Source organism: Canariomyces notabilis (genome assembly GCF_033297395.1).
Source record: "Canariomyces notabilis strain CBS 508.74 unplaced genomic scaffold N656scaffold_2, whole genome shotgun sequence".
NCBI classification, from domain to species: Eukaryota; Fungi; Ascomycota; class Sordariomycetes; order Sordariales; family Chaetomiaceae; genus Canariomyces; species Canariomyces notabilis.
In genome coordinates this window covers 1,351,555-1,374,541 of record NW_027041824.1, presented here as the reverse complement: position 1 = coordinate 1,374,541, position 22,987 = coordinate 1,351,555, and the positions used below count along the sequence as shown (strand labels likewise).

At 53.8% G+C, this 22,987-nt stretch overlaps 10 protein-coding genes across 10 annotated transcripts; 4 read left to right on the top strand and 6 right to left on the bottom strand.

Moving 5' to 3' along the window:
- Positions 1-317: 317 nt before the first annotated feature.
- Positions 318-2,408, bottom strand: N656DRAFT_745515 (uncharacterized protein). The gene is made up of 2 exons (XM_064812903.1): positions 2,055-2,408; positions 318-1,970 (listed from the first exon to the last, which is right to left on the bottom strand). Exons 1-2 carry the CDS (start codon positions 2,264-2,266, stop codon positions 383-385), a joined length of 1,800 nt encoding a protein of 599 aa, XP_064674036.1. The 5' UTR covers positions 2,267-2,408; the 3' UTR covers positions 318-382.
- Positions 2,409-3,327: 919 nt separating this feature from the next.
- Positions 3,328-4,691, bottom strand: N656DRAFT_774739 (NAD(P)-binding protein). The gene is made up of 3 exons (XM_064814331.1): positions 4,012-4,691; positions 3,743-3,939; positions 3,328-3,684 (listed from the first exon to the last, which is right to left on the bottom strand). Exons 1-3 carry the CDS (start codon positions 4,430-4,432, stop codon positions 3,436-3,438), a joined length of 867 nt encoding a protein of 288 aa, XP_064674035.1. The 5' UTR covers positions 4,433-4,691; the 3' UTR covers positions 3,328-3,435.
- A 76-nt stretch (positions 4,692-4,767) lies between these two features.
- Positions 4,768-6,060, top strand: N656DRAFT_745509 (uncharacterized protein). The gene is made up of 4 exons (XM_064812902.1): positions 4,768-5,171; positions 5,272-5,450; positions 5,528-5,651; positions 5,728-6,060. The coding sequence occupies exons 1-4, from the start codon at positions 5,100-5,102 to the stop codon at positions 5,869-5,871; spliced, it is 519 nt and encodes a 172-aa protein (XP_064674034.1). The 5' UTR covers positions 4,768-5,099; the 3' UTR covers positions 5,872-6,060.
- An 80-nt stretch (positions 6,061-6,140) lies between these two features.
- Positions 6,141-10,235, bottom strand: N656DRAFT_701402 (glycosyltransferase family 1 protein; the record flags this gene model as incomplete). Its single annotated transcript, XM_064810944.1, has 4 exons — positions 6,141-8,208; positions 8,282-9,286; positions 9,341-10,013; positions 10,073-10,235. 4 exons carry the CDS (start codon positions 10,233-10,235, stop codon positions 6,141-6,143), a joined length of 3,909 nt encoding a protein of 1,302 aa, XP_064674033.1.
- Positions 10,236-11,835: 1,600 nt separating this feature from the next.
- On the bottom strand, positions 11,836-13,365 carry N656DRAFT_774735 (mitochondrial carrier). Its single transcript, XM_064814330.1, has 3 exons — positions 12,845-13,365; positions 11,999-12,787; positions 11,836-11,941 (listed from the first exon to the last, which is right to left on the bottom strand). The coding sequence occupies exons 1-3, from the start codon at positions 13,139-13,141 to the stop codon at positions 11,873-11,875; spliced, it is 1,155 nt and encodes a 384-aa protein (XP_064674032.1). The 5' UTR covers positions 13,142-13,365; the 3' UTR covers positions 11,836-11,872.
- Positions 13,366-14,387: 1,022 nt separating this feature from the next.
- Positions 14,388-15,693, top strand: N656DRAFT_774733 (uncharacterized protein). Its single transcript, XM_064814329.1, has 3 exons — positions 14,388-14,580; positions 14,744-15,056; positions 15,193-15,693. The coding sequence occupies exons 1-3, from the start codon at positions 14,539-14,541 to the stop codon at positions 15,330-15,332; spliced, it is 495 nt and encodes a 164-aa protein (XP_064674031.1). The 5' UTR covers positions 14,388-14,538; the 3' UTR covers positions 15,333-15,693.
- Positions 15,694-15,748: 55 nt separating this feature from the next.
- Positions 15,749-16,890, bottom strand: N656DRAFT_700936 (uncharacterized protein; the record flags this gene model as incomplete). The annotated part of the gene is made up of 4 exons (XM_064810905.1): positions 15,749-16,387; positions 16,454-16,572; positions 16,643-16,768; positions 16,839-16,890. 4 exons carry the CDS (start codon positions 16,888-16,890, stop codon positions 15,749-15,751), a joined length of 936 nt encoding a protein of 311 aa, XP_064674030.1.
- A 621-nt stretch (positions 16,891-17,511) lies between these two features.
- N656DRAFT_723821 (uncharacterized protein) lies at positions 17,512-18,825 on the top strand (the record flags this gene model as incomplete). Its single annotated transcript, XM_064812522.1, has 3 exons — positions 17,512-17,773; positions 17,824-18,179; positions 18,232-18,825. The coding sequence occupies 3 exons, from the start codon at positions 17,512-17,514 to the stop codon at positions 18,550-18,552; spliced, it is 939 nt and encodes a 312-aa protein (XP_064674029.1). The 3' UTR covers positions 18,553-18,825.
- A 433-nt stretch (positions 18,826-19,258) lies between these two features.
- N656DRAFT_774729 (ubiquitin) lies at positions 19,259-20,128 on the top strand. Its single transcript, XM_064814328.1, has 4 exons — positions 19,259-19,317; positions 19,374-19,428; positions 19,497-19,579; positions 19,665-20,128. The coding sequence occupies exons 1-4, from the start codon at positions 19,307-19,309 to the stop codon at positions 19,750-19,752; spliced, it is 237 nt and encodes a 78-aa protein (XP_064674028.1). The 5' UTR covers positions 19,259-19,306; the 3' UTR covers positions 19,753-20,128.
- A 630-nt stretch (positions 20,129-20,758) lies between these two features.
- On the bottom strand, positions 20,759-22,536 carry N656DRAFT_745489 (uncharacterized protein; the record flags this gene model as incomplete). The annotated part of the gene is made up of 2 exons (XM_064812901.1): positions 20,967-22,536; positions 20,759-20,927 (listed from the first exon to the last, which is right to left on the bottom strand). Exons 1-2 carry the CDS (start codon positions 22,067-22,069, stop codon positions 20,759-20,761), a joined length of 1,272 nt encoding a protein of 423 aa, XP_064674027.1. The 5' UTR covers positions 22,070-22,536.
- Positions 22,537-22,987: the final 451 nt, after the last annotated feature.

Genomic DNA, 22,987 nt, shown 5'->3' with positions numbered 1-22,987 from the left:
GAATACCCGCGCTGCTATTCTTGACTTATTTGACCAGTTAATATGAACGGCCTAGCCGGCAGTCGGCAAACATGCATGGCATCAGCACACTGCTTAGTTCTGCCAGTTTCTTACACCTGTCGACCTCAGCGGATTTCCTTTCTCAGCGCCGAGACATGCCCGTCTATGTGCAAAGAAGGGTCCCATCATATACCTGATCGAGACATTGCTTCCGCTGACCATGTTGCTTACACAGCAGGCATTAGCTCACGCGAGGCTTGACACCGACGGTGCGCCTGCTGCTCAATCACTGCTGGCGGATATTCAGGCTGGTTGTTCGGTCGACCGGGATCTACGTCCAGCCAGGAAAAAGAGTTCAACTTGGAAAATGGGACCTTGCAGGCTACGTAGTCGAGTCAGACATCCAGCCATTCCGTCTCATGTACTGATCAACAAGATCACGGCCCGGTGATTGATGACACCAAATCTCGTTTCCAGCACCCCAGTTTACCAGCCCTTTCATTGGCCTCCCGGATGCGTCCGTTGGTACCCTAAATCCGTTTCTAAGCCGCAGCGAGAACTCGTTGGGGATCTTTAGCCGGGCCGCGACCCGTTTGTCGTCAGGTCGGTGATCAGACAAAACCTTGGTTTCGGAGTCGGCGTTGGTCAGCAGCTGCTCGTCGGCCCACGCCCTGGTAAACCGGGTCTGCTGCCTCGGCAGAACGACTTTCAGGAACTCAAGTGCCGAATGCACTGTCAGGGATATGGCGCGCTTAGGATTCACGATTGTCTTCATAAGCAACGACATCCAATTTGGATAAAGCACAGCCAAGTCGGTTTGCGACAAGTGTGTCGATCCTCTGATCGTCGTCATCCAGCAAAGCGCTCCTGCCGCCCGTGCCTCCTGGCATATTTGCTCGACCCGGTCGAAATTTTCCGTCCAGTGCATAAACGCCTCGCTTCCGATGGACAATACCGGCTTCCGTACCGCTTCTTTCTCGGTACGTTCCGGGGTTGCGGGGCCCCACGCGTCAAGCAGAATGCCCTGGGTGATCCAGGTAAATCTTTTCTCGGACCTGAGAGCCGCTACTGCGGTCGCTGCGCCAAAGGAATGGCCCATTATGGTGACGCTTGCTAGGTCGAGCCGTTCTGACCAATCTCGCCAGTCGACGCCGTTGAGGCCCATCGAACAGGAACCCACGTTGCTACCCTGGCGAAGATTCTGGATGTGCACTTGGTCTCCCTTTCCGCAGTTTATCAAGTCCAGGATGTAAAACGCCTCCTCGATTTCGGCTAGCCTCATCTCGATTTGCGCCGCCCGCAATTCCGTGTCGACACCACGGGCATTGTTCGGCCGTGTGTCTCTCGCATTGTCTTTGGGGAACAGGTAGTCAACCCTATAGTATGGGCTCGAGTCTTCTCTTTTGTGCTTTGTGATTGGCTTTTGCTCCTTTCCCGGCGGTTCTGCGGTTCGCAACGAATCCTGACTCTCTGACTTTTCCCATTGCACCGGCCCCGTCGTGTTGCCCTTGTTGTTGTCGCTGCAGTTGACGTAGGTCCTTGCTCCGCTCCCGTCGCGGTGCTCCATGGCGACTACCACGATCCCGAAGCTGGCGAGTTCCCCGCAGATGGAGCTGTACATTGTACGCGATCCGCCCAAGCCGTGGCTGAAGATGACAACGGGGAAACTTGGCTTGTGCTTATCGCCCCCGTCACCTTCTCCTAGCTCGCCTTCTTCTTGGCTGTCCACAAGTGTGGCGTCGTCTTCCTGCTCAACGGTAGGCCACTGGGAGGATAACCAGGCGTTGCGGTGCGCCGGCAGCTTGGTGAACATGCTTGTCAGCGCAAGGTAGGTTGTCACGGGCCAATGGGGCACGTTGGAGAAGCGGGCGAAACCCTTGCAGGTTGAGACGCGCGGGCGAGGGAGCCAAAGCGGACGGGAGTGTGAACTCCTTCCTGTCCTCCAGCTTCGCGGATGGTCATGATGCCGACTTTCACGGCTCCATCCGCAGTGGAACTTGGAGTTCGCCTCTTCCCCGTCTCCTCTCCTTCGGTGCTGCTGTTGAGGCCCGGACACAGGGTCGCGATCGCAGGGGTAGTACACGGCGAAAAGCACCGTGTCTAGTCTGAGGGCGTACTGGTTATTCCGCTTGATATGAGAGAAATGCCGAGGCTCGCGGACCGGCAGCTCCAGCTCGAGAAAGCCGACGCTGTAAGAACCTGTGTAAGGGGGGAGGGCGTGTTGGAGGCGGTCGCGGAGGGTTTTGGAAGATGAAGATGGCGACATTCTTGAAATTGAAATAATAAAAACCAACGACACTTCTATGGAAAGAATATACGCCAGGTTAGGTTCGGCGATGGTCTAGAACTGTCGTGGGTGGTTAGGTGAAGCGGGAGTTTATGTGTACCTTAAGGTAATAAGCGGTTGCGCCCTTGTAGGGAAAGGAATGACTGCAACCGGAGGCTCAACACGTCTCTTTACACGTACGTTAACTGGTAATTATCCAGGAATGTGTTGGGTACTGTGTTCTTTCAGTGAGGCACGCGACCATCTAGATCTACAAATAGTGTACGCAGCGCCCCTGGCGCTGTCACTGCAGGAGTTCAGGAACCGATGATGTCATTTGCATGGCGGCGCCGATCCTGTCCTGGCGTTTAAGTTGGCGTTCGATGATGGCAACAATACTACCTGAAATACACGTGTATACTACCTATCCTATCAATGAGATGAAATGCCAGTGCAGACTTTTTTTCCCACCTCATAATGATGTGCATTGGGTCGGTGACGTGAGCTCGATCAAGGGGAGCATGGAGTCAGATTCGGCATGGGTTGTACTGACGGATTACGGATAGGTATGTATTCTACGGTTTACGTAGTAGTAACCTTCCAACCTACGTACCCGGACTTGTGTTCCGTATGGAAGAATAACAGCAATACTATGTGATCAAGAATGAACTGCTTGTTGCAGCGGTGATATGGGAGTTTTACGAGTCGAGGTAACCGAAACTTCTCCATCAGTTGATCGGAGCAATTAAATGGCGCCGTGGCAGCTGTTCCAACTTTCAACTTCGAAAGTTTGAGTTTGATTCTGGATGGCTTCTGCTTGACGAATGATACTAGTACCTACTATGTAGGTAGGACCTTCCCAGACTACTGTCCCTGCTCAAATCTCTCTTTCTAAGGTGGCCGGTACGACTCCATGCCCTCATCAAACCCGAGTCATCCTGTATTGCTCCGACTCTGATGTCCTAACTTCAAGGAGGATCTGAATCTGGTATCCAGACAATGGACTTCATTCAGTGATTTCAATCCGAGTCGAATCAATGAATACAGTATTTCAAAAAACCGAACTACTTAGCCATCGACATGAGGTATTGCATTGCTTCCTCTACTGATTACGATATAGAGAGACATAATACACCTATAGTAAGTATGCCACAAAAAGGGCACAGAATTCAAAGCCATGTCTCCTTGGCAGACTCAGCAAACTCCCTAAAGGTTTTGGGCCTGTCACCCGTCACAGCCAAGACCACGTCGTTTGTCCGGTTCTCGGCACCGAACTTGATGGCAGTATCCATGGCGCTCATCATTTTTGCATATTCTGCAGCCATCCCAAAGCTTTGGTGGCGCTCCTCGAGGCCCTCGGCTGAAAGGTCGACGTGTACGATCTTCTTCCCCAAGACATCGGTGAGAATGTCTGCGATCTACAAAGGGGCGTTAGCATGGTTGAGCATAATATTGCTGTCACATGGGTTAACCGACCTCGCCATACGAGAGTAGCTCAGGTCCCAGGACTAGATACTCGGTGTTGGGTGGTTCCGGGCTAGTGAGGGCTCGCGCCGCTACCGCAGCAATGTCGTCACTTGACACCCACGGAATCTTGCCGTCACCAGTCGCCGAGTAGACTTTACCCTCCTCCTTGATGGATCGGTAGTGGTTTGGCTGGTCTGCAAAGTTTTCTATAGAGGGGTCCAACGGTCAGTCTCAGCAACAGAGAACCTTAGGTTGCTGGAGATTGATCTAGTACATACCCTGAAACCAGGTTGGCCTGAGAACAGCCCAGTCCACCTCTCCACGCTGTCCTAGCTCTATAAGATACGAATGTACCTTGCCCATGGCCGGCCCGCCGGGCTCGATGGATGATGCGCTCTGCAGCACGAACCGGCGCACCCCTCGCTCGCGCGCAAAGTCGATGAACTCGTTCATGATCTTGTCGGCGTCCAACGAGGGCGGGGCTATGAGATAGACGGCACCAATTGGCGATGCGGCCGTGGCAAAGGGCTTCTCCCATGTCTCGCGATTGTGCCAGTCAAAGGCGACCGGAACACCGTGGCCATTGCCTGTACCGCGCCGGGAGGCGACGAGGATGGGCTGTTGAGAGGCTGAGAGCTGGCGCGCCAGACGGCTGCCCACCTTGCCGGTGCCGCCCAGAATGAGGATCGAGGGTGTCATGTTATGATGTTGATAACTTGATTGTTGAATGTTGGTTGGGCTGGTCTAGTTAAAGATTATGATTATGACCGACTCCAAGGACTGGGTACAGTGGGTATATTCGAAATTGATACCTAGAGATGACAGACGCACGGCATGGCGGGCGATCAGCTGTTACGGGTCTATATGACTTCGTCGCCGGTGACGGAACGGCGTAATGAATTTCAATTGATATCATAAGCGCCCAACGGACTCGGAGGGTTTGATGTTATCACTCCACTGTACTACTACCTTGCTGAAGAACACTAACGGTCACTACTGCAAAGTACTTTATGGGCTTCGGACTCTGACTAATCACATATCACCATCTGCCACACGTTTGCGTTTAAGCCTCAGCTTCGTGAAGCATCTATGGGCCCATTTGGCGCCGGATAGGTAAGTCCGGCCCGGCGATACGGAGTTATTCGGTCGTATCGCGTTTGACTGCTTGGCATCCATGATATCAGTTCAGATTTCAGAAGTAGCATCAGCTATCAGGATGTGTTATAAATGTCCATCCATGATCCGAGTCTGCGACGACTTCTTTTATCATCAATCTCTTGACTCTACATAACTGCCAAGTTGCTACTAGTAGCTACTGCCCCAACAACTGAAGTCCAAAATTCCTTTTCACGAGCTCAACGCAAAAATGGCTTCGTCATACGACATCACCCAGTATCTCCTCGACAAGTCAAACATTCACGACACAGTCATCAAAGTGGTATGAAAACTTGAAGACACACACCCCAACCCTGAGGACATACTTTGGTAGTCCAGACATCATGACATGCAATCACCAAGCTAACACGCATCTTCAACAGCCCCTCTACTACGACACGCGGAACATCGAAGGTTGCAGAAACGAAGTCTATGCCCCCGAGATCCTGGTCGACTACACATCACTGCTTGGCGGAGAACCCTTCACCGTCTCACGGGACGAGTGGGTCGACCGAATCGATGCCATCATGAAGGGCTTTGAAACCTGTCAACACATCACCTCGTAAGTCTGATATTCCCGACTGAAATTATTTTGATACTACTAGTACTACAGCATGATTCATCTAACCTTCGATCCAGGAGTGTCGTCGTCGATCTTCCACAGCCTACCCCGAACGCAACACGTCCGGATAAAGCGAGCGTTCTCGCCCAAGTGAACGGCAACCTGATCGGCAAGGGCTCTCCTGATATGACAATGAACGGTGTAAGTTATCTATAGTCTCTAAGAGTCTAAGTTGCCTTCGATGAGCCCGACTTACAGATTGGTTAACACTTGTTAGGGTATGCTTGAGGCCGAGCTTACACGATTTCCGGACCTCGAGAAACAGGGGCTCAACCCCTGGCGCATCTCAAAATACAAAGTAATTAAGCGCTGGGAGACTGGGAATGCAGCTGTTTTGGATCACGCAAAGAAAAATATATAAGCATGAGCGTCTCGAAAACGGAGCCTGAGCGTGGAGAAGAGGGTTACTGATATCATGATGACGGTCTGCCACCGGCTAGGTACTGATTCGATAGCCATTTGCAGCGGTTACTTAATCTGTACTTCCAACAGATATGAAATCATTGCGAAATTCAAATAAATGTCAACTTGGAAGTCTTGAGAACCCCACAGAATCGCTCATATCATGACCTGTATGCCAAAATCAACGGTCTATCCCAAGCAGCCCCAAGTAGGTAGTCAGTTAGTGCCTCACCGCGTCCGCGACGGCCCTGCACCACCCTGGCCACCCATCTTGGAATATTCCAACGCCCTCCTCAGTTCCTCATCATCCTCCTCTTGCGGCTCCTGCTGTTGCTCGCCTGGCTCCTGTCTAGCAACACCCTTGCCCTTCCAAGCAGCCCGCCGATATTCCTCCTCAGCCAGGCTCTGCCGCATGACATATTGCAGTACGATCTCCTCCTCTGTCTTTTGACGCTGCAAGTTCTCCTCACGGCTGCGGTGCTCGCGTTCCGACTCCTCAATTGCGCGACGCAGCTGTTCCTCTTCATCATCGGCGCCGCCCTGGGTGGGGGGAATGGTAGCAGGGCCGGCGCTGGGAATGTCCACAGGCAGCTCAAATACAGGTTGTGCCGTGGCCGTTGTTGCCGTTGCCGTTGTGGTTGAAATTGGGCTCAGTCCAGCTGATGGATTGGCCAGCATCTCCCCCCATTGCTCTTGCTCCTCCTCCTGCTGCTGCTCCAGCAGACTGCGCCGCACCGCCTCCTCGATCAGTGCCTGGTACTCCTCGTCGGTGATATGCTTTAAATCCTCATCTTCGGGAGGTACTTCTCCAAGGTGCATTTGAGAGCCATCACCTGCGTGAGGTTCCGGTATCATCTGAGGAAGCACCTTGCGATCAGGCTCCCACGCGACCTGGCCGCTATCGCTGCCTGGTCCAGTTGCGCTGCGCAGCGCCCTCACGCTCGCCCTGATGGCGGCCTCCACCCGCGCATCTTCTTCCCTATCTCCCCTCGACGTCTGCGCAACTGATTCCAGGATGGCACTCTCGAGGGCCTCATCGTCGTCAAGCGGGAAGTAGCTTGAGGAGTCGGAGCTAGCGGTAGCAGGCGGACGGAGAGGGATATTTGCTTCCGCGCTCATAGCAGCCGTACTAGTTGTATCAGTAGCACCCACAACACTGCCCTGACCACTCCTCCCACGGAACCACCTTGGTCTTCCAGCGGACGCACGTTCCACTTCCTCAGAAGCACCAATATTCCCTCTCCGCTCCTCCACGCCCCCTAGACCGTCATCAACCTCTTTCTTCTTCTGCTCCTTCTGCTTCTCCTTCAAAGACCAAAATCCCTTCAACTGCTCCCTGATGTCCCGCGCCTGCCATCTAGCCAAGATATTCCGCCTCTCCTCCGCCGTGGAGCCAGCATAGAAATCCTCCTCGCCCTGCTTGACCCTTGAGGCGAGGATATACTCGCCCTCGGCACGTTTGAACAGCCCTCTCATCTCAACAGTGATACCCTGGGAGACATACGCGGGGAGGGCCCAGATGCCCGCCGCAGGCTTAAGGGCCAAGCCGGCAATACCCTTTCCAATGCCTTTGAGCAGGCCCCTGCCACCCTCCTTCTCGGCGCCCTTCATCGGCTGGGTGACCAAACCCGCCAGGCCGTCGTAGAAACCCAGGCCAAACTCCTTACCGGCGACCTTGACGCCACTCGCGAATCCGGTCACCTTCTCGGTTGGGCGCACCGTGTCGTCATTGTACAGCTTCGGCGCGTTGCGAAACCCGCGCGCCAGCCCCAGGCAGAAATTGGTGTGGAATTTCATCCCCGCCCCGACGATCCGCATCACCCCTTTCCCCGCGCCGATGGCCATATCCAGGTCCGCCGGCTTGGTGGTGTTGGATGTGGAGGGTGTTTCGGAATTCAAGGGTGGTCTGGGCGGGGTGCCAGGAGTGGTTGGGCTCTGAGTTTGTTGCGGGAAGATCGCGGGGGATAGAGCCTCTACCGAGCCCTGGGCAGAAACCCCGGTAGTTGAGGAGACGCTGGCCGAGGCAGAGCGGGAGTAAAGAGATTGGAAAGAGATGGAATCGGCGCTAGCCATTGCCCTTGACGATGTTGTGAGGGGTGACCCATCGCCAGGTGGTGAGCTGATTGTACTGCTGGCTTTGGTGCCTTCTTTCCTTGCCTGGGTGGCCTTGAATATCTCTCGCGGAAAATCTGCCAATGCCATGGTCAGGGCACCAATGTCTCCGAGTAACGCCGCCACAACCGCGGTGATGGGATCCCAAGGCTGCTCTTCGGTATCGTACTCAATAGGGCGATACCTATTTATGTTTTGGAAGCTTTTAGCACTGGTCACAAAAGGAGAGAGCGGGATCGAAAGGGATATATCCGTACAGCTTGAGATCAGAGTACTTCAGCCAGCCCTCCTTCACTAACACGGTTGCCGCCAGAGCACTCAACCTGATCTTCGTTCTCCTCACCCGCCATACGGCGGCCCGGCTAGGAGCCAGCGAGCACCTCATGTTGTCAATGTTTAGGAATTGATGGAAGCTCGTGCACCCAACGTCAGTGCCCTTTTCCTCTCTGATCTTCTCGCCCAACTGTTGGGCTCGAGCCTTGCACTCAGGTCTCAGTGCCGTCTCGATCGCTGTTGCTAGATTCTCAGAGGTTAGCTTCTTGTAGGGAATCGGAACAGGTCCTGCCCCGGCTCTAGCAATCATTGAACCCCAGAATATCTGGTCCCCGAAAAAGGGCACCACAACGGTTGGCTTTCCAGCTTTGATACCAGCAGCGGTAGTCCCTGCGCCGCCATGATGAACGACGGCAGAGACATGCTTAAACAACCAGTCGTGGGGACAGTTTCCGAGCATAAACACGCCGTCGGGAAGACCCATCGCCTCACCACCTATCCCGCCCCATCCTTTGGACACCAGAGCTCTTACTCCAGTCCTAGCAATAGCCTCGAAGATGGTCCTGGTGAGCGCGTCTGGATCATCGACGACGATTGATCCGAAGCCGATGTAGACAGGCGGCGGTCCTGCCTGGAGAAAGGCGGCTAGATCCGGCTCCGGCGTGTACGCGGACTCCAGGTTGAGGAAGTAGAAGCCCGCTACGGTAATCTCTTTGGCCCAGTCGGCAGGTTTCGGTGTCAGAGCTGGCGACCAGCAGTACGTGGTAGGAATCCGCAGCCTTGTAAGCAACCCTGGGGCCCACAGCAATGAGATGGGTTCCAAGTCCAGAACGTGAGTTCGGAATCGGTTGATCATATCACCCAATCCCTGCCAAGTCATCATTTCTACTAGAGCGTATGAAACATAGTTGGTCATGGCGTCGTCAGCGTTCGTCGAAGCGATGTCGGCCAGAGGATGAGGGAATGCTCTGGTCGGCGTCCAGGGCATGCTGTTTTCTGTCAGTCTGCTTCCCCTTTTGCTGGATGCAACATGAGGGACTTACGTGAACATCATATGCAGCGGGATGCCCAGCTTCTCGGCGAGATGGATGTGCGCAAAACTGGGAGGGTTAGCGATGATGGCGTCCGCAACAAACGGCCGGTCGCTCAGGCTTCCGGGCAGCACGAGCTGCTCTTCTGCCGTCTCATCTGCCCTGCGCGGCGGCGGAGGAGCCCCCATGCCGTTTCCAGCCTCAACACAGGACCGCCAGCAGCCATTGAGGATTTGCTCGACGCCTTGGCGGCGCTTCTTGATCTCGCCGCTCGCGATGGTCTCCAGGCCAGGCATCAGTCCTGGGTTCTTGACCATAAAGGCCATCAACTCGGCGGGATCTCCGCCAATGTTGAAGAATTCGAGCCCATTTTCCTCGACAAAGGATCTGAAAGTCGCATGTGTCGCCAGGCGCACGCGGTGGCCATATGTGTCGCGGAGGACTTGACCCAGGGCAACGAATGGCTGAACGTCGCCCCTGGAGCCAACAATCTGGATCACCACATTCAGGCGGGGAGGGGATGTTTGGCCGGGCTGCCCTCCTAGGCTTGGAGGGATGTACGCTGGTGGTAGGGGCTCGGAGGGGGCCCGGGTATCAGTAAGGAGCTGCCTCTGTAGAGCTGGGCCAAGCAGCTGGGATAGGCGTCGATTCTTTTCGCTGATGTTGATGTTCACGCGGCCGTCGTCTTGGGGGGGCGTGATGTTAGTGTCCTGGAACCAGACAGGGAATATCCGCTCTGTTTACCTGTAACAGCCGCGCCGGCGGCAAAGCCAGCTTGGGAGAGCTGCAGTTGATCATGGTGGTCCCCGTAAGCGGGCGGTGGGATATCGAAATCCGTTCCCTCGAGATCCTGAATTATAGGAACTGTGTTCTGCCTCTGCGGGCCACTAGAGCTACCCTTGGTCATAACGATAGGAGATATCCTCTGGTGGAGGAGCCTGGGCAAGTTGGTGACAGATTCCAGATGCGTGCTCTCTCCGTTGGCAGATGACAATCCGGAGAATTGACGACGACTTAAGCCTGGCCCTTCATGGTGGCCACTCAGTTGAACGGTGTGATGCCTTGGGAGCAGAGGATAAAGTTAACGTTATCCCGAGGGGCGGAAAGTGTAATGGTCACCAAAATGCAACGAGGCACCTTGGGCAGCAAATGTAGACTCGTAAGCAGCAGAAGCAGCTGGTTGGTAGCGAAGTTGGCAAGGACGGCAGGTAGCTAATAGCTTATTGAGAAGCACTTTGGGCAGGAAGAAATTGAGTGTCCATTTGGAGTCACAAACGATGAAATACTAGTAAACTAGGTGTGTGGTGTAGAGCTCCTCCGTAAATAGATCAAATGATGGAGTCGGATGGACCCTCGGACACGGCACTTGTTAGTTCATAGTCAATCCCGGCGGCAACCCCTGGTAAGTCTTGATGCCGGGCCTGTTTGACGTTTGACGGAACAGATGCGCGTGGCGAAGCAGCTGTAATGATGAAGCTCTATCAGTGTCGACATGGGAGGTTCTGATGTTTGATAGGGTACCGTACTTAGTATTACAGTGACCTAGGAGTGACTGGCAGCCTGGCGCTGCAATTGGGGGGGGCAGTTTCCCTTTGCGCCTGCCAGCAGCCAAACCAATGTGGGAGAAAGAGATGACGTAACCTGGTTACTCCGCCTGCATGTATGGGACAATTACTGTCATAGGAGCCCGTATCGCACTCACGAGTCACCAGAGAGTAGGTACAATCAAAGTTTGGCTTCATAAGAGGCCTCTCCCGAGTCCACTTTAAGCAGATCACCTACGCATCAGAAGTGGACTGCTTTGGCTCCATTCATCTGGACATCTGTATGTAAGGTGCAAAATCGCGGTCAGTCATGATCCACATCACATCCCACTAATGGTACCCGTGCTTTACGTGGTCAAGTACGATTTACGAAGTACGGATACGCGTAAATAGCCAAGGCTGCAGGCCATCCTAGGCTCCATCCCCCGGCGTCCAGCTGCGCCCCGCTTACTGCGTAACCCCGGGCCATATGTACAGTACCCTATGTACAGTACAGTACGCTTACAATGCGTACCTCCGTACGGAGTACCCTCCTGATTTTTTCATTAGCGCCTTCAAGTCCGTAAGATCCCAATCCCGACGAGGAAACGACCGAAATTTCTCATGGAAAAAAAGAAGTGCTAGCAAACCGCCGTTTTGAGTGATTTTGCATAAGGTATCTCTTTTCTCTCACGTTGGATCAATCGTCATATCTTTTGAGAAGCAGTTTCCTGATACGAAATATGACTTGACCGATGTTGTAAGTTTCACGTTACACAAAATACAAGGGCTGTTTATTGTAAGGCTATAGGTGGTCATTACCACAGTACATACCAGTCACGACTCACGACGGCGGGCTAACGTTTAACTTGCGCAATTGGCGGTCAATTCTCAAAAGACAACCAACAGTCTCTCTATCACAGGACCCCTGACCGGCAAGATAAACATACAGGACTAGGTAATTGAGACAAGCATCACCATCTCCCGCAGAATGCCAGAAACTCAAGCATCATCAGACCACTCATTTGATCTTCTCCGGAGGCGGGGTGCCGCCCGTCGTGGGGAAGCCCATAAAAATTTTGAAGTAATCCTGTCAGGTGTCAGTCGCAGTCATCAATCAATCACCAAGAAACGCCAGCCGACTTACATAGATCATCCACTGCAATCCGGTCAAGGTACCAATCATGACAATTCTGACGGGCAGACCGTTCCAGAGACCCTTGAACCCAATGTCCTTGTATATCCTCGTCGTCACAGCCCCGAATCCCTCACCGGGCTTGCGGTACGCATTGAGCTTGCTGACCATGACATCGGCAGGGTGCGACACGATTGCGCAGAGGATACCCGCCAGGTAGCCGCCGACAAACGAGACGCCCGTCTGCGCAGCCTTGCCGTAGTCGCTCTTGTGCCCCGGAAGCCGATCGTAGATCATCTCGACAATGGTCTCAAACGAGGCAAACTTCATCATGGTGTAAGGGATCTGCCGGCCCCACAGCGGGTAGAGGCCCTTGTACAGGCCTGCGGTGCCCTCGGCAGCCCTGATCTTTGCGAACCCGTCGAACGTACCCGTGTACTGGGACGGGATGGTGGCCTGCATGCGCACCTTGATCGCCTCAAAGGGGCAGAGCGCAATGTCGGCCAGGAACTCGGCCGAGGCCGACGCGGCCAAGTACACGCCCGTCTTGTACTTGTAGGCCGCCTCGGGTCCTACCAAATCCGAGTACGTCTTTTTGAAGTACTCATACCACCCGTATTTGAAGGCTCCCTGCGCCGAGTAGCCAAAGAAGGTTGGGCTCCAGCCGGTGAAAATGCCGCGCATGCCTTCGGTGCGGTAAATGTGTCCCCACGCCTGGAAATTGCTCTTGTACAATTTCGAGTCGACCTGGCGCCGCGTCTTGACGAGATCGAGCGGAGTGACGGCCGTATGAGTCAAGCCCTGCCCTTTGGTAAGCGTCGTCTTTGCATGCTATGGCCGTTATCCGCAGCCACTTACACAGGCCATCAAGCCGCCAAACGTGGAGGCAGCATAATATGTGCCCGAGTACAGCTCCAATTTGTTATCTTTTCCCTGGACTTTTTGGGTCGCTGCCTCGAATTCTCTGGTGGCTTCGGCGCTCAGCTTCTTGGTCTTGCTCTTCGCATCGTCGACGATCGAGTAAGCGGGGTACAGCTCTAGCCGAGCCTGATATGGCGTAGCACCGCTTGCATTGGCTTTGCTTTGCGGTTTCCCGTGCGAATACCGACCGCCAAAGGTCTGTTGAAGAGTATCGAAGCTGGGGAAGAGCGGCATCCTGCTCTCGAGATTGGAAGCGAATGCTAGAGAGCTGTGGCGGTGTAAGTCACGGTACAACGTGAGCAACTTGAAGCTTAACGAGGGTTACAGCTTTTTAGATTATGCTTACTTGGCTTGTCCCGTTAAAGAAGAGAGATCGAACGGCAAGGCACACTTAGGCGTTGCAATCGAACTCGGAAAGAAGGCTATCCCAGAAACGCTGAGTGAGAGAATAGATGATGGAGAACAGGATGCCGTTCTCAACGGAGATAAGCCGAGGCGTGGACGCTATCTAACGGAAATAGCGGGATGAACCAGATGGTGACGAACAAAAAACGGGAGAAGTCGCAGGGTATCGAAAGCAGGCCAACCAGTAACAGCATCCGAAAACCGATCTGGCCAGTGGCAGGATCCATCCGAGCCGATGACCTCATAGCCGCGAGCTGCCGTCACCGATCCTCCATGATAGGGGATCCAAATTGCTAAACTATGTAGTACATGGCAGGAGGAAGGGAAGGAGCAATGAGTCTAGAGGACAAGGTAATGTATAATACTGTTGAGAAGAATTGAGTGTTCCTAACGAAGCAGTATATTTCCAAGTACAGGCTGTTCAAAGTGGGAATACACTGCTCTTAACTAAACAGGATATCTTGGAAGATATCCTATTCCTGTCGCTTAATACTGTTGGCCTGAAGGGAATCGTGTAATACTGCTGGGCTCGGGAACATGCTGTTCTGGAAATTTAGCTCTGTTGCAAATCTAACAGTATTACCACAAGCTGTTGTAGCACCCCCGCCCCCCTCCATGGAAGCAACCTGGTCCTGAACCCCTCTAGGGAATTTCTTTAGCTCTTATTAGACCCTACAGTAAACCTTGAAACCTGTAGCCAATTAGTCGCTATAGACATAGCGCCACTTGGCAAGTATATACCTTAAAGTGGCTGTGGATTGAAATCTGTATAGTGCTGTGATGTATAGGTAGTTAAGACGTTAGTTGATGGAGTGAGCGGTATGCAACAGCGTTCCCAATAAGACAAGTAAGATCAAATCAATCTATAGCATGCAATACCGTTAGTTTAAGCGCCATGCTGCCGGTTACGAGACTCGGTGGATTTCGACTACTCAGCCAGAAGCGGGGGAAGAGAGGGGTTAACACGAGATAGAAAGCTCTATCCGTGATGATTTTTGGTGGATGCCCCTCGGCAGCTGCTATCGTACCTTGACGACCTGCGTTCCTCTCGATTGTTACTATTCTCATCCAACTGTGGTGGTCTTCCCCATCCCTCGCCTGATCTGGCCGGAAGAACGCCTCTTTGTCTCCGGGTATCCGATATTGTTGACATCGCCGGTCACTTCTTGTCCAGTCATTGAATCAAGGACCTTCCTTCCACAATCCAGAAATCCAGATTGCTCACCATGGCTCACTTCCCCAAGCTCATCCCTGCATTTACCGTCCAGGTGAGCTCAACCTTGTTGAACGACATTCATGTTTATTTTCATGTTTTGTCTCCATGATAAACCCCTTCAGCCTAGCCTAGACTTCTCTCTTGCCTCTGCTAGGCCAGTGAACAGATAAGAAAAGAAATCAAAGCACCTAACGAACTAACTAAAAAATAACCAGGTCGCGATCGACCCCCCGTCCTCGGTCTCGCCCAACCTCACGTTTGTGCCCTTCGCGCCCAAGGGCGGGTCCATCGTCTCGGAGCCGTCGTACCCGATCGCGCTCAAGGCGGACATTGAGCACGGCGCCGACTACATCACGACGGCGCCCGGCGGCAAATACGTGAAGCTCGAGGTCCACGGCATTGCCCGCGACACGCTCACCGGCGGCCTGCTCCGCATCCGCTACACGGGCCGCATCCCCACGACGGGCCCCGCGGGTAAAGTCCTCCGCGGCGAGGCAGGGGCGGGGACTACCCCCTTTGGGGAAGCCTGTGAGTCTTTCCTCCTTTCACTTTCTTTCTTTCTTTCTCTTTCTGCATGTGGGTAGGGCGAAAGGGAAATTTGCTGTGTTGTGGTGTGAAGACGGAATTAGTGAGACTCGGGCTGATGAAAAGGACGGGGCGGTAGTCATGCATGTGGAATTCGAGACGGGGGCCGAGGCGCTGGCGGCTCTCCAGGAGAAGGTCTATGTGGGATCGGGACACTTCGTGATAGAACCTGGCAAGCCGGTGATTGTAGAGTACAAGGTCAGCGAGGTCTCTGCCTGAGGTAATCGGCCGTCATCTGGGTTCTCTGCAAGCAGTGCCTGCAATCCTTTAGACTTGGTTAGATGGCTGATCACAACGGGGGTTGCTCCTGTGATTACGTTCGCTCTCGGCCGACGCTTGCTCTGTAACAGAACCTCGAGGTGGATATTACTGAACAATTGCTGTTACACTGTCTGGGGCCGGTGGCCCTCTGGCCGGCCATTATCACCTTGGACCGGAGGGGGAATGCACCGAGATGATGCTTGTGTTTCCTTAATTTCGTAGTCCTGGGTCCGCTCAAAGACACATAATCCGCCTGACGCCTACTGAACGCCTAGAACAAGAGTACCGAAGGAAACCGAAACCGGCCAGCCAATGCCGTTGTTAGTCCATGAGCTCCATTCCTGAATCTTGCCACCTGGCCCCAGGTCAAGCTCTTATCGCCGCGTCTGCGCCTCGTAGCTCGCCCTGAGCGCCATGATCTGCTGCCTCTCCAATTCGGGCAGCTGGTCGATCGTCGACTGCGGCAGCTCCATGACTGCTCGCATGAGGGCCTCGGGATCTTGGGCCGGGGGAGCAGCAGCCGGGGCTGCGGCAGCCACAGGTGCAGGTGCTACGTAAGCGCCCGGTCCTGCGGCCGGCACAGGCGGAGTGCCCGTTAGGCCAGGGTATGCCCCTCCGTAAGGTGCAACCCCTGCGGGTGGAGCGGCAGGCGCAGCGCTGCCCGTCTCCAGGACAGAGTTGATTGCGTCTGGCGACACCAGACCCATGATTAGGAGCGCCTGGAAGATGGCATAGCCCAGCTGGGGCGCCTGATTGAGCAATTCGGTGGCGCGAGCTGGGTCCCCCGTCGCGAGAGCCTTCATTTGCTGGAGGATATCGAGTAGCTGGGCAGGAGGAAGGGTGTTCAGGGTACGCGAGATGGCGTCTGCGCAGGTTACTCCCGGAGGCAGGTCCTTACCCTGGGGAAGAGGCGGGAGAGACGCCGCACCTCCTCCTGCTGGTGGCATTGCGGAAGTGCTGCCGTTGGCGTTGTTGTACTTCTGGTATCCGCCAGCTTGAGCGCCTTGGTTCGCCTAGGGAGACAAGACGAGTTAGTATTGGCAACGAAGAGGGTCGGGGACCTTATCAAAGAGACATACCCCGCCATCACGATCGCGGCCATCCTCATCGCTAACACTCTCGTTGCTGAAGTCTACACGGAGTTTGCGACCCATGATTTCGTAGTCGTTTAAATTTCGGACTGCCGAGGCCGCAGAGTCTGCGAACAGTACGTCAATTAGGAACTAACTATTCAAAGGACGGGGAGGTGGCGGCGAGCGAGAACGTACCATAATCGGCATATTCAGCAAAGCCAAACCCTTTCGGCCGTCCCGTTTCCCGGTCGTTGACAAGTCGGAAACTGAGCACCCTGCCGGCGCCGCTGAACAGCTCGATTATTTGCTCTTCAGTCAAACCTGCACCGATATGTTTGTCAGTTGAGGCTGGTCTGCCTAGGCGAATCTCAAGGATACATCGTCCGCTCACCGTAGGGAATGTTGCCCACAAACACCGAACGTGAAGGCTGCCTCGTTGACATGATGAAAACTGGACGATTCGGTCTGGGATGGAAGGCTCTTCCTGTGAATAGTCACCCGGTTTACGAATTGATGGACGAATCACAATATGGATATGTTGACAGCCTGCCACTATCGAAAGCGCATGTGTTGAAGAGATCACGTTCTGGGCGCGGCGTGGATGAAAGTCAAACAAAGGCAGCAAGAAAACCAGTGGAAACAGGTTGTCACCAGGCGAAGCGTGCTAGCACACACAATTGGATCCCTGCAATGCTTCTTCCGTCCCAATTCCACGAGTCACCTGGTCTTCTTTTGGCTCACGTACTGAGCCTATGACCCAAAAAGAGAGTCCTTATGGATATACTCTTGTAAGCTGTTATGGCTCTGGACTAGAAAGACGTTGCTCACCAAGTTCAAAAAAAGTTCCGTGATTATGAATGTGGATCCCTCACATGTGATTGGGTCGCAGCGCCCTGCAAGGCGAAACATACAAGTGGAGAGGTGGCCCATGCTCAGTATGCATGGACCACTTGCTTCACGTGAGGCCGTTAACTCTTGCATGCAGAGTACGTCAAGCTCTCAAGCTCTTGCTCCACCACGCAAACCGAACTGCAGGGAGCATCGGCCACTGCACCACAGACAACATGGCGAACCGCAACCCATTCGAGGAATACGCCAACAGAATCCGACAGGCCGCTAGAGCCGGTGGCCAAGTAAGCTTCTCGCGAGGTACCGGATTCCCCGGCGGCAGGCCACCCCGCGGCCTCGGCGCTGGCATTTTTGGTCTCGCTCTTTTGGGTGGCGGCGCATTGCTCTTTCAGAGTGCCCTGTTCAACGTCGATGGTGGCCATAGAGCGATCAAGTATACAAGAATAAGTGGTGTCAGCAAGGATATCTATGGAGAAGGTGCGGCTCATCTACCCGTCCACGACCTTCATCTGCTGACGCGACAGCAGGGACCCATTTCGTGATTCCGTGGTTCGAGACGCCTGTTATCTACGATGTGCGGGCGAAGCCGAGAAACGTCTCCTCCCTAACAGGGACGAAGGACCTTCAGATGGTCAACATTACCTGTCGTGTGCTCTCGAGACCGGATGTCTCGGCCCTCCCTCAGATCTACCGCACTCTCGGCCAAGACTACGATGAGCGCGTTCTTCCATCGATCGTGAACGAGGTCCTGAAGAGCGTTGTTGCTCAATTCAACGCCAGTCAATTGATCACGCAGAGAGAAATGGTTGCCAGGCTTGTGCGGGAGAACCTCTCCCGGAGAGCCGCTCGCTTCAATATTCTCCTGGACGATGTGTCTCTGACGGTATGTTGTTGTGAGGTCTGGTTTCGCAATCACCACACTAATCCAGATGCAGCATCTCGCATTTTCTCCCGAGTTTACAGCAGCCGTTGAAGCGAAACAGGTTGCGCAGCAAGAGGCTCAGCGTGCCGCCTTCATTGTCGACAAGGCACGGCAAGAGAAGCAGGCCATGGTGGTCAAGGCCCAGGGTGAGGCCCGGTCTGCGGAGCTTATCGGTGAGGCTATCAAGAAGAGCAAAGCATATGTGGAGTTGAAGAAACTGGAGAACGCGCGGGCGATTGCAGGGCTCCTCCAGGAGGCAGGCGGCAAGAACAGATTGCTCCTCGACTCCGAGGGCTTGGGTCTGAACGTCTTCGAGGATTCGGAGAAGAAATAACGGATGATGACAGGCATGGAATGGGAAGGCAAGGGGCAATCTCTACTGTATGCGTATTGGAAGACGGGTAGCAGTCCCCAGTGTAACAACATAATCATTATGATTTCGGGTTCGCCAAGGCCTCAGTGTCAGTTCTTGAGGACAGATTGTCCGGGGTTGTCTCGAGTATCAAGTATGGCCAACAGCGGACAATAGGCCTGCCCCCTCAGACAGGCGAATACGGCAGCGGAAGCCAATATCTCGGGAATCAAGTATTGCCTTTCCAGTAGAAACGTCGTGGTAGACCAGACAGACCAGTTAGCCCCAGCCCTGTTCCTGTCTTTCATACAGAAACAGACAAGCAGGGGGAAGGCTGGATTGCTACAGGCAAGTAATTAACAGCCTCTAACATGCCTTACCCATACAAGTGTAAATACAGAACAGCAACTGGTATTGTACTACACGTAATATAGTGTACATTACCAGGTGCAAGTACTGTCTGTACTGTACATACAATACATGGAGTTACCAACCGGCAAGGTCCTTCGCTTCGATCAGTTCGATGACCTCCAGACAGCCCCACTACCCCTCCTTCGTCACTCCCTCGACCCTGCGACTGCACCTGCAACTATTGCGCGCCTGCCTTCCTTTGCCGTGAGATCCGACAGCAGCAGATTCCCAGCAGGGTTTCATTTCCATTCTTTCACCAATCTCCTTGCTTTCTCTCAGAATACAACTGCCGTAGAAGTCTCACTTGGCCCCGGAAACCATCAAGATGCTGATCAAGTATGTCATGCGACCGTCTTCTCTTGAGCCTCACAGCATTAACCCGTAACTGCTAGGGTCCGCACGCTCACCGGCAAGGAGATCGAACTCAATGTTGAGGGTTCCGACATGGTATTCGGCCCCCTATTTTTCTTGCATCTGTCTATGCAGCCCGGGGCTGACGGGACCGTCTCGAATAGGTATCCAAGATCAAGGAGCTCGTCGAAGAAAAAGAAGGCATCCCCCCGGCGCAGCAACGTTTGATCTATGGCGGGAAGCAGATGTAAGCGGACTTTTCATCCAGTCTAAGCCTGAGCCGTGGTCGTTGGACGGTCTTGTTAAACAATGATGGGTTGGAATAATCATAGGGTCGACGACAAAACCGCAGACGATTACCGCCTCGAGGGCGGCGCAACGCTGCATCTAGTACTCGCGCTGAGAGGCGGACAGCGGTGAGCCGAATTCAGCGATAAGAAATAGAGGAGGAGATGGACAAAGATGGATTGGCTGAGTACCAAGAAACACGAGCCGGCGCATCCACCAGCGTTTCACCTCCCAGGGATCAAGGGGATATCGATAGAGATTGGTGTGTACGACGACCTAGAGGCAGCTGGTCAGACCCCAGTTAGCCATGTTGCTTTGGTATTGTGAAGGGCGTCGAGCCGCTGCCGGTGAAGACGGAGAAAGGATCTTGGTAGGCGGGATAGGTCTGAGTGCATGAGCCAGTAGCGTGTACATACATGCGGTTACCGTTCTTCAGTGATGGACCCTGAAGCAAAACGCTGTCACAGGAGGGTCTCACAAGGTCAAGCAAGACGTATGGATCTTCCAGCGGCTGCTATACTTCCGCCTTCCGGACCGAAGTGAAAAGGGTTCAGATGCCATGAGACTTATCCTTATGAACTGCTCGACAACGAGCTTGTGTAGCGTTAAGTCGGTTCTTCTACCGTATTGACTCGACTATTGGTTGGGAACACAATCATTGCAATGCATCATTTCACCAATGGCTTGCCTTCCAAGCTGTAACGTTACCTCCATACCCCCTCGCCAGGATGTGCTGAACGAAGTTTGACTCAGTGCAAGTAGTGAGCTTCAACGACAACGAAGGAAGATAACACTCGGACTGAAACTCTATTCCCACGAGGTAAGGTAGTCTAGCTGAAAGTACCACCGTTTCTATTAGGAAGCTATGCATTTGCGGCGTCCAGGGTATCGCGGGTATCGTTCAAAACCCAGTCCCAACTCCTCTTCATATAAGAGCAAACCGTGTAGCGCCAACCACGCCCCCAAAGCTCTTGTATAATGCAGTCCAGTATATAGTCATCGAGAAACCTATCCAGTTGCTCCATTTAGTCACTTGTAACATTCCCACAACGCGCGTGGTGCTCCTGCGCGGGGCCCTGCCGTTCGAGTGCCAACCATTGAAGCACCGGCTCTCTCTGCAATGACTCTGTTTCAAGCTTCAGACATGAGACCGCTTCTTTCTGTCAGTCCTCATGCAGAGATCAACGGCTGTCCTCTTGCGCTTCAGTTGAGATGGCATGCTGGACGACGGAGCCGGACCTTGTCGGCCGGGTGACGAACTGGGCGCTTCTGAGCGTGGGCCCGGGTGAGCGGGGTTGGCAGATGCACTGCCCAGTGACACATTTTGAGGAATCGGACCACTAGACGGGCCCTCTGGAGATGACATGGCATTGCGCGTGACCTTGTTGGTACCCGGAGCCGCCGAGAGAAGACCACGACGGGGCTGGATTGGCAGCTTATCCGCCGTCTGGGACGAGAGACCGGCAGCAACTTCAGGGGGTTTGGCTGACATAGGCCCGGCCGGAGGAGGGCCGTTCAAGTCCAAGTCGCCCAACAGGTCGTCGCCGAATAGATCGTCGAATTCCGTTGAATCACCAGGTTCGCCATCGTTGGGGTGGCTGGTGCCTTCGTTATCTTGAACGTTGGCAGTATTGACTGCGGTGGCCTTTTCGGCTTGGCGAAGGCGAGATGAACTATCATGGAGCGCAGTGGTGGTAGCGCCTGCTTTCTTGATCTGAAGAAGGCGAGCCTCTCTCTGTTTGAGCTGGCGCTCTGTTTCCCCTGTGGCGGGAGACACCTTTTGGCGAGGGGCCCGGATCACGGACGTTCCAGGGCCGGTTTGCAGCGCAATCCTGGCATTATTGACCATGGCTTCCGGCGCCTTCGTGAGTTGCCCGGTGGGAACGGGTAGCTTGCCGGTTGGTGTAGCAAGCCTGAAGTGCTTGGCCTGTACGGCCAGCTCCGCCCTCGCCTTGGATAAAAAGCTCCGTTTTTGACGCGGCAAGAGAGACCAGTGCGGGGATTGGGAACGGTGGCCAGGAGGTCTGGGAAGGCGTAGCTTCTTGGTGTCCTTGGGGGAGATAATGACAGCTCCGCGAGCATCTTTCTGCTCTTTGTGAGCGGCAAAGTCCTGCTTGAGCTTCTCCGTGGCAGCGGCAATCTCTTCATCTTGGATATGTTTGTACTCCTGCCAAACTTTGTGCCAGGACTCCGGGTTTTCCGCGACCAGGTTGTGTTTGGCCACGAGAATCGGGAAGTCCTTCTTGATGATCCGCGGCCACTGCTCCGCCGTCACGTCGTAGATGTCATCGCTATTGAGCTCCAAGGTGCGCAGATGCTCGGCTGTCTTCACAGCCTTGATTATTGGAGCGATGAGATTTGAGGGAAGACTCCCAAGACTTGTGATGCGGTTAACATTGTCGGCTGCAACTTTAATGCAAAGATCGACAAGGTTCTTAGGGCCGGGCATGGTGTGTGTGATAATGCCGCCCAAATGGCTGCCTGACTGCGTCAAGTGAGGCAAGCTGCCAGGACTTTCTGGTCGACAAGCTGAATAAGGAGCTGGATGAGCAGCCGGTGAATGACCGGTAGATGATAAAACGCTGAAACCCGTTCACCAATGCCTTTGAGTATTTCCCGATCTGGTGTCTGCTGGCTTATTTGTTGTTTACTGACCGCACGCTCCGTGCAGATCAGAACAACTGATGGATGAGTAACGAGGGGGAGATGCGCCTTGAGGTTTGAGGTTTGAGGCGTAAGAGGAAGCTGAGTCAACGCTTGCGAGATTTGGTTATCCAGCTGAGAAGTGGTCGAAGAAGGAGCCTCTCGTTTTACATAGTTGGGTCCCAGTTGCAATCAGCATCATCATTGGTACCACGATACTCGACAAAGCGAGGCACTTGCAACGCCGAGATTTGAGCTCTCGGGACGTCGAGGGGACCCTGTTGTCTTTTAAATGCCCGAGTGCGCTAACCAAAACGTTATCTTCAATGGCGCAATTGTGCCAAGCGAGAACAGCTGCGAGCAGCTGAGTAACTGAAGCGTCGTACGATACAAGTATGTACAGTACAAGACCCTGGGACTGTATGTATACGATACATCGTAGTTGCTGACAGAGTACTCCGTACAATAGCTACCTGTAGTACTGTATGTACAATTGTTAGCATCCATCTCTCAGGGACTAACCCATCTTTCACCTGAAGTCCAAAACTTCAAGTTACAAAAAGCTTAAGTGAGGACCTGGCGAAGCAATGAAGCACTTTGTAATTAGCTCTATGCGGCCTGCTATTAGGGGCTTTTCCTAATATATCATGCAATCTGTCCTGGAAAGGCAGATTTCTTCTTCACTGAAACCACCTATGCAGTGAAGTATCCGTACTAGTACCGG

Bases quoted from the DNA above. Each gene is read 5' to 3' on its own strand.
- N656DRAFT_745515 (XM_064812903.1), bottom strand. From the start codon at position 2,266: ATGTCGCCATCTTCATCTTCCAAAACCCTCCGCGACCGCCTCCAACAC. The intron at 1,971-2,054 runs GTCCGGGCCTCA...GAGCCGTGAAAG, and splicing joins CCCTGCGATCGCGACCCTGT to TCGGCATCATGACCATCCGC.
- N656DRAFT_774739 (XM_064814331.1), bottom strand. From the start codon at position 4,432: ATGACACCCTCGATCCTCATTCTGGGCGGCACCGGCAAGGTGGGCAGC. The intron at 3,940-4,011 runs GTATGTACTAGA...ACCCCTCTATAG, and splicing joins CAGGCCAACCTGGTTTCAGG to AAAACTTTGCAGACCAGCCA. The intron at 3,685-3,742 runs GTCGGTTAACCC...GCCCCTTTGTAG, and splicing joins AGCTACTCTCGTATGGCGAG to ATCGCAGACATTCTCACCGA.
- N656DRAFT_745509 (XM_064812902.1), top strand. From the start codon at position 5,100: ATGGCTTCGTCATACGACATCACCCAGTATCTCCTCGACAAGTCAAAC. The intron at 5,172-5,271 runs GTATGAAAACTT...CATCTTCAACAG, and splicing joins ACGACACAGTCATCAAAGTG to CCCCTCTACTACGACACGCG. The intron at 5,652-5,727 runs GTAAGTTATCTA...AACACTTGTTAG, and splicing joins CTGATATGACAATGAACGGT to GGTATGCTTGAGGCCGAGCT.
- N656DRAFT_774735 (XM_064814330.1), bottom strand. From the start codon at position 13,141: ATGCCGCTCTTCCCCAGCTTCGATACTCTTCAACAGACCTTTGGCGGT. The intron at 12,788-12,844 runs GTAAGTGGCTGC...ACCAAAGGGCAG, and splicing joins TTGGCGGCTTGATGGCCTGT to GGCTTGACTCATACGGCCGT. The intron at 11,942-11,998 runs GTAAGTCGGCTG...GACACCTGACAG, and splicing joins GATTGCAGTGGATGATCTAT to GATTACTTCAAAATTTTTAT.
- N656DRAFT_774733 (XM_064814329.1), top strand. From the start codon at position 14,539: ATGGCTCACTTCCCCAAGCTCATCCCTGCATTTACCGTCCAG. The intron at 14,581-14,743 runs GTGAGCTCAACC...AAAAATAACCAG, and splicing joins TCCCTGCATTTACCGTCCAG to GTCGCGATCGACCCCCCGTC. The intron at 15,057-15,192 runs GTGAGTCTTTCC...ACGGGGCGGTAG, and splicing joins TACCCCCTTTGGGGAAGCCT to TCATGCATGTGGAATTCGAG.
- N656DRAFT_774729 (XM_064814328.1), top strand. The intron at 19,429-19,496 runs GTATTCGGCCCC...CGTCTCGAATAG, and splicing joins ATGTTGAGGGTTCCGACATG to GTATCCAAGATCAAGGAGCT. The intron at 19,580-19,664 runs GTAAGCGGACTT...GAATAATCATAG, and splicing joins ATCTATGGCGGGAAGCAGAT to GGTCGACGACAAAACCGCAG.